At 44.4% G+C, this 21,185-nt stretch overlaps 1 protein-coding gene across 1 annotated transcript in view; it reads right to left on the bottom strand.

Annotated features, from left to right (window-relative positions):
- Positions 1-16,419, bottom strand: part of FNDC1 (fibronectin type III domain containing 1) — a 126,841-nt gene extending 110,422 nt beyond the window's left edge. Inside the window, exon 1 of the mRNA XM_073337819.2 lies at positions 16,193-16,419. Within this exon, the coding sequence (XP_073193920.1) occupies positions 16,193-16,289 (97 nt within the window). The 5' untranslated portion in view covers positions 16,290-16,419. The remainder of the gene's footprint in view (positions 1-16,192) is intronic.
- Positions 16,420-21,185: the final 4,766 nt, after the last annotated feature.

Here is a 21,185-nt window from a genome sequence, read left to right as displayed (position 1 = left end):
ACCCCTCTAGGCAAAACCTTAAGTTACAAAAAAAAAAAAACAGACAGAAATAGTCATTCTATTCAGCACAATTCTTTTCTCAGCCATTTAAAGAAATCATAATCTAATGCATACCTAGCTAGATTACTTACTAAAAGTTCTAAGACTCCATTCCTGTTCTGTCCCCAGCAAAGCAGCATAAAGACAGACAGAGACCCTTTGTTTCTCTCCCTCCTCCCAGCTTTTGAAAGTATCTTGTCTCCTCATTGGTCATTTTGGTCAGGTGCCAGCGAGGTTACCTTTAGCTTCTTAACCCTTTACAGGTGAGAGGAGCTTTCCCCTGGCCAGGAGGGATTTCAAAGGGGTTTACCCTTCCCTTTATATTTATGACACCCACCGAGGCAGCCCCCGAGCTGGGGCTGGGAAGGAGGGCCCTCTCTCCTCGGCAGCCGCAACCCTGGAGTTGGTGAAACTCAACCTCCTTCTCTGGCCGCCACAGTCCTGCACATCCCAAATTCCCCCCACCCCCTCTTCTCACCCCACTGCCCCCTCTCACTTACCCCCTATTCTCCCCGAGGCCACCACCTCACTTTACATGTGCGTCTTCTCCAGGGTCCAGGCACCTAATTAGTGGAGCCTCGCCTGCATGGTTCCACTAATTAGGTGGGTGGCCCATCGTTCTCTCATGAAGCCGCTCAGGCGCGCACCTTAGAGGGAACTATCTGAGGACCACCTGAATGGAGTTTGCAGACCACAGTTTGAAAACCTCTGATCTAATCCATCCCCTCACCTGGAGCAGAATTAAGTAAACCTAGACAATCCCTGATCATTTTACTTTTGTTATGTGTACTCCTTTTATCTGGTTAATCAGCCGCTGTGGTGCCCGGGTGCTATTATATCTACGGAGGCATGTGGAACTCAAGGAGTAGCACTTGTTGGGCCATGCCACTTTTTTGATGTTTAATATTTGGGTAGCGACTCCTGTGAGAGCAGCTGGTTTGACAGTGCCATAGGATGATGTATTATTTGAGACATCTAGTGGCAGGAGAGATGAATTACTATCGTTTCAAATTACTTGAATGGATCAGATTAAATCTAAAACCAACAAACCTATGACCCCAATGCTGCAAAGACTTACATACTTTATGCATTGTGAATGGTCCCTCTGACTTCAAGATAAGCACATGCTTTAGTCTTTGCAGAATCAGGGCCTCAGCTAATTCAGCAGTAAGGTTGCATAGTTTAAAAAGAAATCACAGTGTCAGGAAACGCAAAAGTTAAGGTTCTGACAACAGCATATCCTATATATTTTATGCTGAACATTTTACAACATAAGCAGTGATCTATTAAGCTACATATTTAACCAGAAAAAACAGAATATAAAAATCCTACATATGTGCAATGCAGCCATATTAATATTGCTGGTTGAACCATAAATTTTACATTTCCTAACTTTCTGTTATTTTAGCTGTGTAGTCTTCAGGTCTTTAAATGCAAAGCACTAAATTGTTACCTAAAGGGGGCGGAGGGAGTGATTTTTTTTTTATATGTATGTACAGCACCCAGCATGATGGGGCTATAAACTTGCTGATGCCCCTTTGGGCTACTGCAATGTAATAAATAAATAAATAAATAATCATCATCATTTATATCAATAATAAAATAAATAAGTTAAATAAATAGTATACATAAATGACTTGTGCTTAATGATGTTACACTTAAATGGTCCGAATTAGGCTTTGAAATTCACACCTGATTGGAGTGAATGGAAAGTGGGAGGGGTGAGTTACTTATATATTGACACCGTCCAGATCTATCTATGTTACTATGATCTCTATCATCACTTCTCACTACCATTAATTTTTCCTCACAACACCTCAGCATGGCAGGGAAAATTTACTATTCCTAATAATGACAGGTAGAGAAATTAAGGCACAGAAGTTTGCAGGCTTGATCTGTTGAGGCTGCATATATGCTTAAGTTTGCTACCATGAGTAGTCCCCACTGATTTCAGGGTTTACCAAATCATGACCTTAGTGATTTGTCCTAGGTGTAGTCAAAGGAAGAGTCAGGATATGACCTCACATTTCCTGAGGTGCATCTTAGTACATAAACTCCAAGACCATTCTTCTCCTCCAATGCAAGTGAGCCGACAGCTTTGCATCAAACAGGAACAAATGTGTATTATGATGTCACAAAGAGAGAAGGCCTTATTATGTTGTGTGAACTTTCAACCACATAACTTTGTTTTGGAAAGTTTCAAATATGAGAAAACAGTGGGTTATGACAAACAGCTTAGTGAACTTAGTTATATTTGAAAAAAAGAAAAAGTAGAAGTTAAAATTATTAGGTTAAGTAAAACTCACTTTTTTTAAAGACACAAGGGGACTTAGATGCCTAACTGCCACTTTAAGTGCCAAAGTCTATAGCTTAGATCCTCAAAACCTCACTCAACTACAGCCTAACCCTGTAGATGCTTAAATTCCCTAGGCACTGAAATTTTCACCAGCAAAGTCCCCAAGACACCTAAATTTCTGCTAGCGGGCACGCACGCAGACACCTAAGTCCTCACACTGTCGAGTTGCTCGGTGCCAAACTCTTGACTGAGTTCCGATAAAAATTGGGTTTGTTTAGTCTGGAGCAGAGAAGACTGAGAGGGGATGTGATAACAATTTTCAAGTACATAAAAGTTTGTTACAATGAGGAGGGAGAAAAATTGTTCTCGTTAACCTTGGAGGACAAGACAAGAAGCAACGGGCTTATATTGCAGCAAAGGTGGTTTAAGTTGGACATTAAGAAAATCTTCCTAATGGTCAGGGGGGTTAAGCACTGGAATAAATTGCCTAAAGAGGTTGTGGAATCTCCATCATAGGAGATTTTTAAGAGCAGGTTAGACAAACACATGTCAGGGATGGTCTAGATAATACTTAGTCCTGCCATCAGTGCAGGGGACTGGACTAGAGGACTTCTCAAGGTCTCTTTCAGTCCTACGACTCTATGATAGAATTCACAAACTAGGCATTCCCTCATCTATCCCAATCCAGCATTTTCAGAGGCTACCTATGAGAACAGGCTCTGCACAAAACACAGCTGCTGGAGGAGGAAGTGTCCCTCAATGACCAGTGGCTAGGACGATCCCCTGGTGTAGGGTTGCCAACTCTCTACTCACACAAAACTGAACACCCTTGCCCCGTACCCTGCCCCGCCCCTTCCCCAAGGCCCCGCCCTCCACTCACTCCACCCCCCCGCTCACTCTCCCCACCCTCACTCACTTGCTCATTTTCAATGCACTGGCTCAGGGGGTTGGGTGTGGGAGTGGCTGAGAGCTCTGGATGGGGGGTGCAGGCTCTGGGGTGGGGCCTGAAATGGGGAGTTCTGGCTGGGGTGCACTGATTGTGAGGGCTCCGGCTGGGGGTGAGGGCTCTGGTGTAGGGCCAGGAATGAGGGGTTTGGGGGGTAGGAGGGTGCTCTGGGCTGGGGGGTTTTGAGGATGGGAGGGGGACCAGGGCTGAGGCAGGGGGTTGGGGTTGGGGGGAGTGCGGGCTCCGGTGGGGGGTGCAGGCTCTAGCATATGTAGGATTTTTATATTGAGAAGCTTGGGGTGCAGGAGGGTACTCCGGGCTAGGATCGAGGGGTTCTGAGGGTGGGAGGGGGATCAGGGCTAGGGGAGGGGGTTGAGGCATGGAAGGGGGTCAGAGGTGCAGGCTCCAGGCAGTGCTTACCTCAGGCAGCTCCCGGATGCAGCAACATGTCCCCTCTCCTGCTCTTACATGGAGATACGACCAAGCAGCTCTGTGCACCGCCCCCGCAGCTCCTATTGGCTGCAGTTCCCAGCCAATGGGAGCTGCAAAGCCAGCGCTTGGGGGTGGGGAAGCATGAAGAACCCCCTGGCTGCCCCTACTTGTAGGAGCCAGAGGGGGGACATGCTGCTGCTTCCAGAAGCTGCGTGTAGCCACGGCAGGCAGGGAGCCTGCCTTGGCCCCACTGCATCACCAACTGGACTTTTAATGGCCCGGTCGGTGCTGACCAGAGCTGCCAGGGTCCCTTTTCGACGGGGCATTCGGCAACCCTACCCTGGTGTAAGGGAGATCCAGTTTCCAGTCCCTGCTCTAATACTCCAGCATATCCTATAACCCAGTGGTTAGGGCATTCATATGGGAGCTAGGAGACCTGGCTTGAAGTCCTTACTCCATGTCAGGCAGAGTGGGGATTTAAACCTCTGTCCTCAGAGAGGGCTCTAACCGCTGGGCTAGAGGGCATAAGGGGAGGGGGCATGATCATCTCTATTTTTCTGGAGAAAGGGTTGACCTGGCTTAGGCACTTACCTTTAGGAGAGGCTTCATGGCTGTGAATCCAAAGTGGAGGGAAGCATTTAACTCCCTCTGAGTGCTGGGGCTCAGGCCACACCATTCTGCCCAATGTTTCCTACTGGCTAGCTTAGGCCGCTCCCTGCTCCAGCACCCTGGCTTGTGTGGATCTCCATTCTTAGGCCACTAACTCTCCCCAAGCACCGTACAGGGAGGATGGGCACCTAACTCAGGGCTGTCGATTCTGGCAAGCAGCAGGACACCTAACGTTAGGTGTTGCAATGCAGCACCCAAGTGCCCTTTGTGGATCTCAGCACCTAAGTGCCCTTTGTGGATCTAGCCCAGGGGTTCTCAACTTGTGGCCCCAACAGCAAACAGCTGCAGCCCATGCAACATGTGAAAGCCATACAGGTAGTACATATATTGTGTGGATGCAGCCCACATAACACAAAGAGAGCTGCATATGCAGCAGACATGCCAAACCCATGAAAAAAAAACACAGAAATTGGGCTTGGTTTTGACTTAATTGGCTTGTGAGTTGCTTGTTGGCAAGTTTTTGCTTTGTAGCTTGTTGCTTGTTTGGCTTGTAGCTTCTTGCATGTTGGAGCTTGTTGCTTCTCTCTTTTTTTCCTTTTTATCAGCTCCCAGCAAGCAGGGGCAAGTAGTGGAGAGAGTCAGGGATGTACAGCTGGCCCACCACAGTCCCAGACTCCATGCCAGGGGGATCTAGTCACACAGAGTGTTGGGATTCTTAGGGATTGGCTTGTTTTGGCCTTGTTTTGAAATGGGATTAGCTTGATTTTTGGCTTATTGTGAAAGTCAGGTTGCTTATTTACCACATGAAAATTGGCAACTGCGATATGCAACCCAAAACAGTAAATAGGCTGAGAACCACTGATCTAGCCAAATATCTACATTGTGACCCTAAATGACTTGGTAGCATCCCTTTAAAGCCCAATTCTATCACTGACTAGTTTTGAACTAATATAAGTGCAACATCCAATTCCATAAAGGGAACTGAGATTTTTTTTCCCCATTCTATTTTGCTGAATTGCCTTTTAGGGGCATTTTATGAAAACAAGGTGGAGGAAGTTCATATAACAGGATAAATGATCAGGATGTTAAAATGCCAAATATAAAGTGGAATTAGACAATTAGACAGTAGCTTACTGTTTATGGTTACAATATGCAAGCTATTTAAAAGTTTAATGCACCAAGTTTTAAATCAACATACAATAATTGCATATTTCTGGTGGGAATCTTTGAACATTCCTCACATTCATTTTGCCACTGAGAAAGGCGTTCTTAATACACTATTACGGTTGACCTCCTCAAAAGCAGGGCCTCATCCAAAACCGATAGAAGCCAAATGGAAAGAGTCCCATGGACTTTGGGTCAAACCCACAGTAAGTAGCTCAATAAATTCGTTGTAGGCTTTTCTAGGGTGCTTGTCATTGTACTACCTTACTGCCTCACATACATCACTGAATTAATCCTCACCGCACCCCAGTGGGGAGGGAAATGTTACTCATTCCATTTTAAAAATGGGGGAGCTGAAACACAAAGATTGATTAGATAGTTTGTCCAATGTCACTCCAGAAGTTTGTAACAAAGCCAGAGACTGAAGCAGATCTTCTGAGTCCTAGTCCAGTGCCTTAACCACAAGTGGGCCTTTGATACTAGTCAAATATGTACATTAAATAAAAACAAAGCACATTTAAAACTCTGTTAAAGTCTCAGTCAAATGAAGCCGACATGGGGTTATTTCTGTCACAGACGTTAGAACTTGCTTTATTCATGCAGTAACTTTAGAGAGAAGAGATGTCAAACAGATGATGAAACTGTGAGAAGAAGCAGATCAAAAACTCAATGGGAAGGGTCACAGCAAAAAGAGTTTAACACTGATCATGAAAGACAATGGCCCTGATCTTGCAAAGGGCTGAGTGCCTTCTGTTAGTCCTGCGAGCTCTCTGCTTGTCATTCCCACAGCTTCTCAGTGCCTAATCTTATGTGCTGTCTGCAAAGAATTCACCAGTAAAAAACCCACAGATATGCAACTGAAGTTGGCATCGCTTCCATATATGATGCAAGGGAACATAGAACAACCACACTGAGTGAGACCAGTGGTCCATCTAGCCCAGTGTCCAGTCTTCTAACAGTTGCCAGGGCAATGAACAGAACAGGGCAATGAACAGAACAGGGCAATTTTGAGTGATCCATTCCCTGTCATTCACACCCAGCTTCTGCCAGTTGGAGGTGTAGGACACCTGGGGCATGGGGCTGTGTCACTGACCATCTTGGCCAATAGTCATTGATGGACCTACCCTCCATGAACACATACAATTCTTTTTTGAACCCAGTTAATAGTTCAGACATTCACAACATCCCTTGGAAACAAGTTCCACAGGCTGGGGTCATTGGGTGACCCCTAGTTCTTCTGTTAGTGAAGGTGTGACAGGTTGGACACCCCCCCGTCTGGTGTGTCTGATATACTGGGGTCCCACTGAGCCCGCCCGTTCCACCAGCCTGGGCTTCCTCACCCTGTCCTGCTGTGCCAGGCCCTCAAGCCTTCTCTAGCACACCCACAGGTAAGGCCTCACCCAGCTGCAGACACAAACTGAAATCAGCTCTGTGTGGGAGGATTCAGCTCGGGAATTTACCCAGCACTCATATGCACACCTCCTTTGGGGTGTAAACCCAAAATAATATTGTCTTGCGCTGTATACAGAGATCTGTACAGCCCAAAGTCATAAAAATCGCCCCCTCCCTCAATGTGGAGGGAGATATGCATAGCTTTTTGCCTCCCCTCCCCCCCCATACAAATTGCACAAACTGGGTTTTGAAAAAAAAAAAAAAGTTTATTAACTACAAAAAGTAAATTTTAAGTGATTATAAGGGATAGCAGACAGAACAAAGCAGATTTCTGAGCAAATAAAACAAAACACGCAAACTAAGCTTAATACACTAAAGAAACAGGTTACAAATAGTAATTTCTCACCCTAAATGTTGGATAGGCAGGTTGTAGAGTTTCTGCAGCTCAGAGTTTCATTTATTTCTCTTCACAGGCTAGACCCCTGTCTTAACCTGGACACAGCCCCTGCCTTTCCCCAGCTTAGTTTGTTTGTTTGTTTCTTCAGGTGTTTTCACCAGTCTTCCTTCTTGAGTGGGGAGGCAATGGAGAAGAGCCCTGATTGACTCACTTCCCAGCCTTAAATAGGATTTACATAAGCTGCGAATCCTTTGTTTCCAGTGGAAAAATATCGGCAGTGTCCAAGGTGGTACTCCATACCAGGTGACATTATCACATGACCTTGCAATGTTAGAGCAACCATGGAGACAAGGTTTATTTGAAAGGTCCACAGGAAGGAACTCCAGGAAGATGAGAGATCAGCATCTTCAAAGACCCATTGTCTTTCCTAATGGCACATCCAGGCTGATTGCATACTGTCTGACGGGCGTTTCTCAGTTGGGATCACAGTTGTAATTGTTATATAGTCAATATTCCTAACTTCAGATACAGAAATGATACATGTATACAAATAGAATAATCATATTCAGTAAAACATAACCTTGCCAATGATACCTTACATGACCCATCTTCCATGAAACATCTTAGTTATGCCATATTCATATCATAACAATATTTCTATGAAGACTATGCGGTGTAGCATCACAGAAGGGGTAAATAATACTCCCTGTTCACTTTCTCCACACAATTCCTGATTGTATAGACTTCTATCACATCCCTCTTTAGTCATCTATTTTCTAAACTGAACAGTCCCAATCTTTTTAATCTCTCCGTGTGTGGAAGCTATTCCATACCTACAATCGTTTTTGTTGCCCTTCTCTGTACCTTTTCAAATTCTAATATGTATTTTTGAGATGGGTGACCAAAACTGCATGCAGTATTCAAGATGTGGGCGTACCAGGGATTTATATTGTGACATTATGATATTTTTGTTTTACTATCTATCCTTTCCTAATGGTTCCTAACATAGTTAACTTTTTTGACTGCTGCTGCACATTGAGCAAATGTTTTCAGGGAAATATTCACAATGACTCCAAGATCTCTTTCTTGAGTGGTAACAGCTAATCTAGTCACCATCATTCTGTATGTATAGCGGGGATTATGTTTTCTAATGTGCATTACTTTGCACTTATCAACATTGAATTTCATCTGGCATTTGCTTGCCCAGTGACCCAGTTTTGTGAGATCCCTTTATAATTCCCTGCCCCAGCACAACCTACTCCTGTCATTCCTATATATTTTGTACCCTGGTATTACTGTGGCCCATTGATTATCATCATTCCACCAAGCTTCTGCAATGCCTGTTATAGCAATAGCCTCATAATGCCAGCACTCTAGTTGGCCCATGCTGATCTTTAGACTTCTAGCACTTGTATACAATTTTGTCCATATTCATTTGCTTGCCTTTACATGTAATATTTAAATGGGACTCTCTTACATTTGACCGTTCTTCACTAGGTCCTCCTACCTGTACTTTACCAACTTTTTTCTTACCCTCCTTACTAGGATGTAGAGTTCCTTCTTTAATAAATTCATCCCTAAGGGATATCTCCACCTGAACTAAACCATGTGATCCTCCGTACCTGTCTCCTTTCCCACAGCCCTTAGTTTAAAGAATCCTCTACAATCTTTTTTAATTTTACATGCCAGCAGTCTGGTTCTGTTTAGGTGGAACCCATCCTTCCTGTACAGGCTCCCCCTTTCCCCAAAAGTTCCCTAGTTCCTAATAAATCTAAAACCCTTCTCCCTACACCACTGTCTCATCCATGCATTGGGACCCTGCAGTTCTGCCTGTCTAAGTGGCCCTGCGCATGGAACTGGAAGCATTTCAGAGAATGCAATCATGGAGGTCCTGGACTTTAATCTCTTACCTAACAACCTAAACTTAGCCTCCAGGACCTCTTTCCTATCTTTTCCTATGTCATTGGTACCTTCATATACCACTACCACCAGCTCCTCCCCAGCACTGCACATAAATCTATCTGGATGTCTTGTGAGATCCACAACACACCCGTCACACCCGGCAGGCAGTTCACCATGTGGTTCTCTCAGTCATCACAAACCCAGCAATCTCCATTTCTAAAAATCAAATCCACCATTACTATTCCCTTTCTCTGCCTATTAACGAGGGTTCCCTCCCTCAGAAAGATATCCTCTATGTGATCATACGGAAGGAGGATCCCAGTTATGGGATTGTTTCCCTCTGCTCTTTTTCGCTATGTAAGGGTATGTCTCTAACTGCCTCTTTTACTCTGCCATTTAGCCATGGCGGCTCTTTTTTGTTGTGGTTGTTTTTTGAATTGGGGTATATATTTAGTTTGAACCTCTATTATGGTATTTTTAAACAGTATTATGGTATTTTTAAACAGTTTGAGAACCACTGGCTTAGAGTACAGTGCACTTGCTCAGGCAGAGCCAGTTTTTAATAGGGCTGTTTGTGGAGCAAGATACTAATTAGTATGAGTGTCAGAACCTGGCTGGTTTATACTGGTCAGCTGGGGGTCATTTCAGAAAAAAAGAGTTTGGGGCAGGGATCCTCCCACATATCACTGACCTGTTGAAAGGGGAAATGGGATGGTATTTTGTCTCAGTGTAACTAACACTATCTTGAGGGCCTGGAAAGGGTGATTTTATTGCTCATGAGTGTACCACATCAACAGCCATGGCAAATGAGGTTCTCTATTTCCACACACAACAGATACTGCAATGGTATCCGAGACTACAAGTTCCTCCCCGCTGCCTCACTGATGTGCCTGAACCCTTTCCAGGGGCAAGGAGTAGGAACTACATCTAGATATTTAAAGTATTATTTTAGTTTATATGCCAGTTCAGGCCTTTGTCAACACAACAAAGAAGTAGGGAGTCAATTAATACCCATGAAAGTGGCGATATGGCAATGACAAATCAGGCTCTCCGTGCCCCAAGTAGAGAACTTCCAGTAACAAAGGAAAGGGTTATCTCATGCATACCAATATAATATGCTTCATGATCACTGTATTTCTATGTTGGTTTCATGCTTTAAACCCTGGCATTAGGTAAATTATTAACATTTGGGAGAAGGCATATGCTTCTCTTATTTATCTGTACCTTTCCCATACCTGAAGAAGAGCTCTGTGTAAGCACTAAAGTTTGTCTCGTTCACCAACAGAAATTGGTCCAATAAAAAATATCTCACCCACCTTGTCACTCTCTCTCAATCTTATTTATATGTACACTATAAACTCCTACTTTGCTTTGGTTTTCTGGGTGTCAATTAATAGAATTATTTGTGTTTAAAATCTATGGCCCTGAGCCTGCAAAAACTTACAACCTAGCGTAGTGCCTAGTACCATGAGTAATCTCACTGAAGTCAACAGGACTCCTCTCAGGAACATTACACTCAATTAGTATTTGCAGAGTTGGCCTCTTAACATATCTATCAGCTGTTGCAAGGATAAGAACCACTGACCCCTCCAAGAAACCTTTGAAAAACAGCCTATTTAATTCCAGAAGAACACAAGACCCAAAAAGGGCTGTAGGACTTTAGGAACAAGGATTATTGTGGGATGACCAAAAGATGTGAAGATTGAGTAATGGTAAAACAGCTGTATGGAATGACAAAATATGAACAAGCTCCACAATCCTCAAAGGGTAATAAACCTTGTTTTATGAAGAGCTGGGCTTTGATGATCAAGTTTCAAGCTGAAAAGGAGTGATTTAAAATATAGATTTCTCCAAACTACATTCCAACGTATACTTGGTTTTAGATGGAAGTTCCTCAGGGCTCTTTTTCCCCACTGATCAGTGTCAGGAGAAGGTTAGACTGATTTCCTTACAACATGGTTAAAGTTTAATTCTTGGCTCTGTAATAATTAAATGACATTTTTTTAAAGAAAAGCAATCTATTTATAGAATAATTCTTATGTGCCATATATTTTTGTTTGGGGGGTTTTTTCCCCAGAAAGTCACTGTTACTTGGGGATATTGATCTAACTCCTCAAAGATATTTAGGATCCGGGCCATTTTCATTAAAATATAGGCCAACATTTTCAAATTTAGGCATCTAAATCTATGTTGAGCCACATAAATAGCAGTGGCCTAATTTCCAAGGTTGGCGAGAACATGTAGCTTACCTTGATTCATTTGGCTACTGAAAATCAGGCCACTTCTACTTAGGTGCATAAATATGAATTTTGGGACCTAATTTAGGCCCTTAAATTTGAAAATATTGGCCACAATTTTTATTTGTGAAGAGCTTATCTGCTTCTGCTACTTAATCTTCACTTGATGTCATAATCCCCTATAGCTGACATTATTATTATTCCCACAGCAATCAAGTTATGATGTCCCAAACAGAGTTTCATGGCTTCAAGTATATGATGAACAGCATTAGTGAGTGCTCTCCAGCATTAGTGAGTGCTCTCCTAAAATCAGAGATTGTGACTTCCTGCACATTTTCTAGCAATAAAGATCCCAGTTCAGCAAGGTACTTGATCATATGGCTAACTTTAAGAAACTGAGTAGTCTCATTGACTTCAATGGGACCACTCACACGCTTAAGTAACTTGCTGAATTGGGGTCAGAGAAATGAGAAGTGAAATACAAAATATAACATATTGTAGGAGGGATTAGTCTGATCTACAGGGTTTCCAATCCTGTGATTCTATTGCAAATCTCTCTATATTTCATGTTTTTTCTTAAAGCCCCGGTTCCTGGAGTCAAGTGATTGCAGGAAAATCCCAGATTTCAATTATTTTTAAAAAGTAAATCTATGGACTACCTGGTTGCAGAGAACAGCTTGAAAACATGAACACTAAGGCTCAAAAATCAGAAGGTAAATCAAAATCAAAAGGTAAACCAACATTTGTTATTTTAACAATTTTATTATTTCTAAGCCAATCATAATTTTGGGGACCTGAGTCATGATTTTTGGACACTTGGGGTTGTCAGCACTGGATAGAGAAATGGGTTTCAAGCCAGTGTCACTGAATATTTAACTACTGTGCAGCAAACACATGATTATTACAGTTTTCAAAATTAATTTAATATAAAAGAATTAAACTGGATTCTTCATAAGGTAGGGGCTTAACATCTACAACTCACTTCCAGTGGAGGACCAGTCCATCATCTCTTAACCTGTGCAAGTGAAGTCAAAATGCTCTTCAGTAACTGCAGAAGTGTCTAGGATATAGCCAAAATTTGGATTATGAACATAGGGGCAAGCATCAAACTTGTGGCTCTAATAAGCAGAGAAAAATAAATTAACCCATCTTCAAAATTGTGTTGGTATATTCAGTGTTTGAATTCCTCACACCTCCAGAGTTAATACTTCTCTCCAAAAATTACTGCTTATTTAGGACAGAGAAGCTTAAAAAAAAGAGCTCCCTTGTGAATAAAGAAAGCAATCATAGTCCACAATTAATAAAGCCAACCTCAGACTACATTGGGAAGCCCTAAATCTCCCATCTAGCAGCTACTCATCATTACTACTGCTTTCCACTATTGTAAAAACTCTGTAGGTTCCTTCATGGGGAGGGAAAGCACAGTAGCTACCACAGCTAACTGTGCAATGCGAAAGTTGACAAGATGTGTCATGCTGCTGTATTGCTGTTAGTGCCCTCTGAAGGCTACCAGAGAAAAAGAACAGCAGTTCATTCCCTCATGCAGTGCTGGTGAGAGGAGTGCAGGAGTGAGTGAGCTTCCTGATATGAAGTCATAACAAATATCTAAGCTGTTCCTAGGGGAGAAATTAATAACTAACACACCTAATGTGCTATTGAGATCTAGGAAGTAGATTTAAGTGTCAGGTGTGCCATTATGAGAAGTCACATATGAAACAAATATTAAATGAGGTCATGGTCTGTGCACTGGCCATGACCTGTCTAATTAGAAACAAAGTCCATTGGCAGACACAGGTGCAAAAGGGGAACAAAGTAATGACCGATCCAGGGCAATGGGGACAAGCTGAAGTGCAAGACGTAAGTGGATCCTGACATTTAAGAAAAAGAAAAGCACGATGGTTTCCCATGCAGTGTTCAGAGAATCACAGCACTTTCATTCTGTACAATATTTGTGAAAGAGGATCACAACCAAATGAAAATAATTCGAATTTACCAAACAGAGGCCCAACCGTGCCGTCCCTATTCGGGCAAATACTCCTGACTGAGTAGAGACTGCAGGAGCAGGCTGCAGGTGCCTGATTTTTACTTACCCGCAAATTAGAGCATGATTACACTACAGGGTCAGAGTAACAGCCGTGTTAGTCTGTATTCGCAAAAAGAAAAGGAGTACTTGTGGCACCTTAGAGACTAACCAATTTATTTGAGGAGAGTGAGTGTGTGTGTGTATGGGGGTGGGAGGGATGTGAGAAAACCTGGATTTGTGCAGGAAATAGCCCAACTTGATTATCATGCACATTGTGAAAGAGTTGTCACTTTGGATGGGCTATCACCAGCAGGAGAGTGAATTTGTGGGGGGGGGGGAGGGTGGAGGGTGAGAAAACCTGGATTTGTGCTGGAAATGGCCCACCTGATGATCACTTTAGATAAGCTATTACCAGCAGGACAGTGGGGTGGGAGGATGTATTGTTTCATATTCTCAGTGTATATATAAAGTCTGCTGCAGTTTCCACGGTATGCATCCAATGAAGTGAGCTGTAGCTCACGAAAGCTCATGCTCAAATAAATTGGTTAGTCTCTAAGGTGCCACAAGTACTCCTTTTCTTTTTGCGACTACAGGGTCAGACTCCTGGGCCCTGTTCTGGAGGTGCCAAAGAATGGCTGGCCTACTGAGGATTTCTCCTGAATAGGGAGAATCTCTGGGTGGCATGGAGCGGAGACAGGGGCTGGGGAAAAGGTCCCTGTGGGGCCGAGGAACTGGAGCACAGCACAAGCATTGCTTTGCTTCAGTGATCTCAGGCTCAGAAGAGTCCATGGGCGCCATAGGCAGCTGCACACAACTTAGAGCAGTTCTGAAACTGCTGTAAAGTAGGCTAAACCCACCCCCAGCTCTCCCTGGACCGAGGAGCTGCAAACATGGCACCAAGCCACCTTTCCCACCCCAGTCTTCCAGTCCTGTCCCAAGCACAGCTCAGCCAGACCACACCGACTTCAGCTGAGCTTTCATCTCTTTACACTGATGAAAGTGAGAGAAAAATGAGGCCCTGTGTTCAAGAATAGGCTGTGCCAAAAGTCAACTCCCTTTGGGACAGGTAAGAGTACTCTTAAAATCACTGCAGAGTATGATGGATAAGTTAGCATCCAATAACTACAGTAATAAAAACTACCAGGCATCGATATTAAGTGCAATAGGAGGGAAAGAGTTCTTCTAACGTAGGGTGTTAATTTTGATTATGAATGTCCTTTCAGCCAGAGCACTTAATTGCCTTGGCGGTCTCTGCCACCAGCTGAATGCAGCTCCATCACAGTTATCTTCACAACCTAATGAGGGGTTCTGCTGCTGGAGATAGTAACTGTTTTCCAGGGAACAGATTAAACAAATCATCAGTCCCATGACAGCTTCTATGGGACATGGAGATAAAACATTTTTCAGATAATTTGATTTATTTCCCCAGATATATTTGTACTAGTTTGGCCCTCTCTGATCTGGCCATCATTTCAACTGTAAATTCTGTGTTAATGTGGTGGAGATAAGCCATGGTTTGAGGCTCCAAAGAACGATCCAGCTAAAACATTCCACCGATCTGGAGTGATTTATAGTGTGTAAGGAGACTGGGAAGAGGGGTGGGTAGCACTGGGAAATGTGACAGAGCTCACTCCGCCACAGCAAACAAATGTGATTCCAGAGGAACATAGAGAGGACAGTGGAAGGAAGAAAATAACAGAGGGCTACAGGTGTTTTAGTCATAAAGACAGGGTGCTTCTGCAGTCAAAACAAATGTCCTTTCACAGAATCAAACAAACAAACAAACAAACAGATCAAAGTTGCTTCTGAGCAGTAGGAGACTGAAATACATTAGAAAGGTTCATATCCTTGCCACATTTATAATGTCGCACACATGATTTAAGGCCTTTGTAAAAGTTAACTTGTGACATTCTTTGCTCACTTCCAAGATGCATTGTTTTAAAAAACCACAACCAACTACTTGATCTTGCAGTTAACAGGGAGATCCCGGAAAAAATAAATCCCCAAGTAAGTAGGGCTTTCTGACTTTTTTCTAATACCTTGTCATTTTAATTATACCAGGGCACAATCAACACACTAAATATCGTTGTCAAATATGTGCCCCCGGGCGAGACTGCCTGCAAAACTGCCTCCACTTAGCTGGAAATAACTAGCACGGACGCATACTGCTGCCACGACTTCCCCTCCTGCAAACCGAAGCCACCGCTAAAACACACACGGGCTTCGGAGAGTGAGAACGTCGGGAGGGGAGGCAATCAGCCGTTTACACACCACGCCAAATGTTGGTCACGGAAAGTACGCGGAGTTCCCACTGGCACGGCGAGGAGGATGAAGAGCTGACCTCCCAAGGACCTGAGCGGGGAGTACATTTTCCCGGTTTCCAAGGCACAGCTGAGCTGCAGGGTTGCCCCCCACCCCGGATTTAAAGTGGGTTGGATGACATTATTTTGCTTTTGGAGTGAGGGGTTTTGCCGCGTGGGTCTCCGCCTCCCACCCCTCCGACCTGCTCCATCCCCACTGATCGGGACAGCGCCTGATCTCCCTCCCCCCGGGTAGTGGCGGGGGCCCCGGCTGTGTTCATTTCACCGGTGCAATCCGCTTCAGTCATGCACCTGTGCTCCGTGCAGCCCAGCGCCTCCTCTTCGCCCTGCCTGCCCACAGGGCTGCCTGGGGCGGGGGAGACGCGCAAGGCAGCGGCACACTCCCTGCCCCCGATCAACCGCACCGCGCCGGGAGCCGGGGAGGGAGACCGTACCTGGGGCCGCGGGGGAGCCGGAGTGCAGCAGCGCGGCAGCGAGCAGCAAAAGCGCTGCCCAGGGCAGCCGCAGCGGAGCCCGGGCGGCAGCAGCCATGGAGCCGGTGTGCGCCGGAGTCAGTCCCGCCGGGGCGCGGGCCACGGGTTCTGGCGGAGCGGCAGAGGCGCTAGGACAATCCCGCAGCTCCCCGCTCAGCCCCGCTGCCTCTGCCTTCGAGCCTCGCCACTTCCCTTCATCTCGACCGGAGCCGCGGCAGCCGCTCCGCTTCCCCAGCGCCTTCCCTCTGTCTCCTCCTCCTGGCGCCCCGGGAGATTGCAACGGGAGGCTGGGGGAGGGAAGGAGCCTGCAACCTGCTTTGATTTTTTTCCTCCCCCGCGCCACCCATTGATTTATTGGCAAAGCGGGAAGGCAGAAAAATCTTCCCTCCGCCCCAAACACTGTCTGTCCCCTGCGTTGTGGCTTCAATGTTCAGGCACTTCCACACCAAGGAATTTATTTCCCCTCCTCCTCCTCCCTGCTATTTTTCTGGGGGTTGCCCTGTCATTAGTTAAATCTATTCGGAGTCCAGAGACACGCTCCATCTCCCTTCTCATCGCTGAGACTTGAGGCTCTCCAGTCACCCCCTCTCGCCCTCCGGAACTCCCCACACCAGTCCTTGCTGACAGTCTCCAGCTCTTCTGAACCCTCCAGAGAATTCCTGCCTCCCCCACCGACCTGTGACTTGCCCCCTTTATGGATGATGTGACTGGTTGCCACTTGCCACCAGCAACAACAACGAAAAGGCAGTTTAAGAAGCAGACTCCACCGAATTTAGGGCAGTCTAAAAATATCCTAAAATTACTATTCCTTAATCGTTTTTACAGATCACCTTTCAGATGAAGTAACTACAGTTGTACAGTTATCTTGAGGTGGGCAGAACCAGTTTAATGGCTTTATAATCCTCTCCATGGCCCCAATTCTGTGAAGACTTACCTATGCTAAATCATTTCTTGCCGGTACTGCACTCATGGGAGGGACACACGGGGGGGCATGTGCTCCCCCGCCATGACCCTCCATGTGACTCCGCCCCACCCCTCAGACACCCCCCTCACCTGTCTAAAATTTTACAACTGCGTCTGTTTAACAGATGCAGTTGTAAAATGATGCTTTGGGCCCTTGGTGCCACATGTACTTCCAGGTGTTATTGAGGATCCAGCAGCACCCCAAATTGAAAACTTCTTAAATGAAAGAAGGATAGGAAGGACAATCACCCCACTTTCCCCTAACACACTATCAGTGTCTCCCTTATGTTTGTGCCTTTGTTTAAGTTTGTTAGCATATATATTGTGCTGTTAAGAATGAATAGGATTCAGTGAACATTTCCTAGTCAGGCTGGTCATTCTCCTTCTCTGGTAAGCACTGCTAGCTACTGAGGCACTGCTCCCCTGCTCCATCCCTCCCACCCCTGCAGCAGAATGCTTACAGCTGCCCTCTCCCCAGTTAGATTCTCTGCTGTTGGGAGCCTCTGCCAGGATCTGCAGCAGTGGATAGGGTCCCTAGTGTGTACCCATAAATTATCGGGATGATGTCTAGTAATTTGATTAATTATTATTCTAATATTTAAGGTATTTAATTTGTTGGTGATTTATTCCTATATATAATTAGCATAACAATTTTTTGACACTGGAGTGTTTTGCAGACCCACAGATGGTGGAATGGCATGGAACTTACATTCTGTATGTTCCGCCAACACAGAAAAACTGTGAGAAGCCACATTTCTGACTCAAAATTTGAAATCTCAGAGTCATGCAGTCAGCATGTTTCTTCACTGACTATATGCATCTCTGACATTTTAAATCATGGCTCCCGGGTGAGCTGTCCCATTGGCCTTTCTCTCTCTCTCTCCCAGTCTCTCCGCATGCAACATCTTTCAACTGAAAGGCTTACCGGCACTCTCAGCATTCTCCCAAGCATCTGCTTTACTCCTACCTTAAGCAGTCGGACAGGTGTCATACATTTGGCAGTACTCATTAACTGCCTCATTTTCCCCACTCTTGGATGGAAGGTGATACACAGCATGCCTCTGCTGTGTCTCAGTTTCAGCCACAGTAACGCTCAGCTCTGCCTGAATTTCCTTGTTAAGAGCAGGCAGTGAATTGGCTTCCTTGGGCACTGAATCTGGCCTCAGAGAGATTACACTTGAGCCAGCGTGACTCACATCTCCCCTGTGGGAATGGGTGCAGACCCTCCCTCCTGCCGTTCATGTGCTTATTCACAGATGCTTCTGGGGAAGCCACTTCCTTCCCATCAAATGCCCTAGCCAAGTTCTGCTCCTTTCAGCACTGTGGCAGCGGAGAAAGGAACAGAGCATAGCCCCATGTCCTCTGGAAGGGCTATGCAGCTGTGGGGGCAGAGGGAAGATCTGCCGGTGTGGGGCCATCTGGCAGCGCCAGGTTTTTCTGGCACCCCATACAGGCTAGAAATCTCTTGCAGGTACGGGGTGCTGGAGGCTACCACCATACTTGTACTCCTGCTCAGAGCCCAGGTCAACTAATTCAGGCTTGCAGAGCTCACGCTATGGGGCTAAAAATAGCAGTGTGGACATTCCCACTGGGGCTAGAGCCTGGGCTTTCAGATCCCAGCTCACTGAGTTTCAGAGCCCAGGCTCCAGTCCAAGTGGGAACATCCACACTGCTATTTTTATCCCCCAAGCAGAAGACCTATGAGCCCAATTCAGTTGGTTCCTTCTCCCAGCTCATACCTAATTGACTGGGTGAGAGTGGAGCCTTGCCCCCACCCCCTCTGCAAGGCTCCAGGCCCTGAAAGATACTGTAACAGGATCCCTTTTAAATATTACTTTTTCCTGGGACCTCTTTCCTCTCTCCCCATATTCTTTCAGGCTTTGCCACCCCAAACTCTTAAAGACCCATGCCAGGTGACAGGGAGGACTGACCAAGAGGTAGTACTCTTCTTAAGCTGTAGACTGCCTTGTCAGAGACCCAACCCAAACCAATTTATACATCTCAATATTTGGGTCCTGGGTTTTAATTAATTTAAATGAGTGTAGCTCAATGGAAGTTGAGGACACTTATTACTTGGTAGAAATCCAAAGCCTGTCTTAATTCTGTGTCTTGAGCCCACCCCTGTTAGGAATGTATAACTGACATTTGAGTTGGTTTTCGAAGACATATGGGAGTAGGCTTTGGATAGCATGGGGCCTGATCCTGCAAGGTGCTGAATGTCTCTTGCAAGGTATTAAGGGCCAGATTTTTAAAGCTATTTAGTCACCTAAATACCATTAGGCCCTAAGTATTCTCAATTTCCATTGACTTCTAAGTGTAATGAAATTGCATGGGAGCTGAGGCTTCTCAGCGGAATAAGGCCCCATATCTGCTCTTAAAATACACGCTTTCAAAAGGACAAACACCACAACACACAGTTCCAGTCGAAAAAAGAGTGGCATCTGTTTATGTCAGAAAGAGTGAATCCAAGTGGAGTTTACAAAATGTAAAGGTTTTATTTTTTCTTCCAATATTTTTTTATTACCTACCCAGTGAAAATTGCAGTCAGTCAAGGCAGAAGTTTGCAGTGAGTAGGAGTGGAGTAATGTGTCCCTAATAACAGAATTTAATCTAATCGCCTTTACAAGCTGCATAGCCTTGGCAAGTATTTTTGAAATAGAATTCTGTAGAGAATGTGGATATGTAATAAATCAACCTGGATACCATGTCTGAATGAGTACGGACTTGTTTCTATGGTAATGTGGAATTTGTTTTTCTCTTTTACCTTTCCCATGCCAGTGCAGGGGGTGGGGGGAGGTTATATTATCAAGGTATTTTCCATAATTATATATCAGTGTATTTCAAATTAGTGTAATATCTAGGATTAAGATGTAGCCCAATCTAAAATATACATTTAGGGTTTGCTAATACGCTTTCTTCTGTTTATGGAAATAATTCCCCACACATGAGGACAGATAAATAATAAGCACATTTTGCAAAATCCTACAATAATGTCTAGATCAAAAAAATGCAACATTTTAAAAGTTATGTCTCTTTGATTTCTAAAAACACATTGGGGCAGATCCTCAGATAATGTAAAATGACACAGCTTCACTGAAGTCAATTAATCTCTTATATTCTTGACATCAGTGGAACAGCTATCCCTCGGGTTCCCCAAGGATCTGTACTTGGACCTGTGCGATTCAACATATTCATAAATGATCTGGAAAAGAATGTAAACAACCAGGGGGCAAAGTTTGCAAACAATACAAAATTACTCATACAGTTAAGCCCAAAGCAGACTGAAGAGTTACAAAGGGATCTCACAGAACTGGGTGAGTAGGCAACACAATGGCAGATGAAAATTAATCTTGATAACTGCAAAGTAATGCATGTTGGAAAACATAATCCCAACAATACCTACAAAATGATGGGGTCTACATTTGCTGTTACCACTCAAGAAAGAGATCTTGAAGTTATTGTGAATAGTTCCTTGAAAACATCCACTCAATGTGCAGCAGCAGTCAAAAAAGCCAACAGAATGTTAGGAACCATTAGGAAAGGGATAGATAATAAGATCATAAATATCAAACTGCTACTATATAAATTCATGGTATGCTTACTCCTTGAATACTGCGTGCAGTTCTGGTCACCCCATCTCAAAAAAGATATATTAGAAATGGAAAAGGTACTGAGAATGGCAACCAAATTATTAAGGATATGGAACAGCTTCAATATGACAACAGGTTATAAAGACTGTTGAGCTTGGAAAAGAGACGATTTAGGGAGGCTATGATAGAGGTCTATAAAATCATGAATAGTGGGGAGAAAGTGAATAAGGAAGTATTATTTACCCCTTCACATAACTCAAGAACCAAGGGTCACCCAATGAAATTAAAAGGCAGCAGGTTTAAAACAAACAAAGACTATTTCTTCACACAACACACAGTCAGCCTGTGAAACTCACTGCCAGGGGATGTTGTGAAGGCCAAAGATATGATTGGGTTCAAAA

The sequence above is a fragment of the Lepidochelys kempii genome, chromosome 3 (genome assembly GCF_965140285.1).
Source record: "Lepidochelys kempii isolate rLepKem1 chromosome 3, rLepKem1.hap1, whole genome shotgun sequence".
NCBI lineage: Eukaryota > Metazoa > Chordata > Testudines > Cheloniidae > Lepidochelys > Lepidochelys kempii.
Note: the sequence above shows the minus strand (reverse complement) of the source record. Positions and strands in the feature narration are given on the sequence as shown.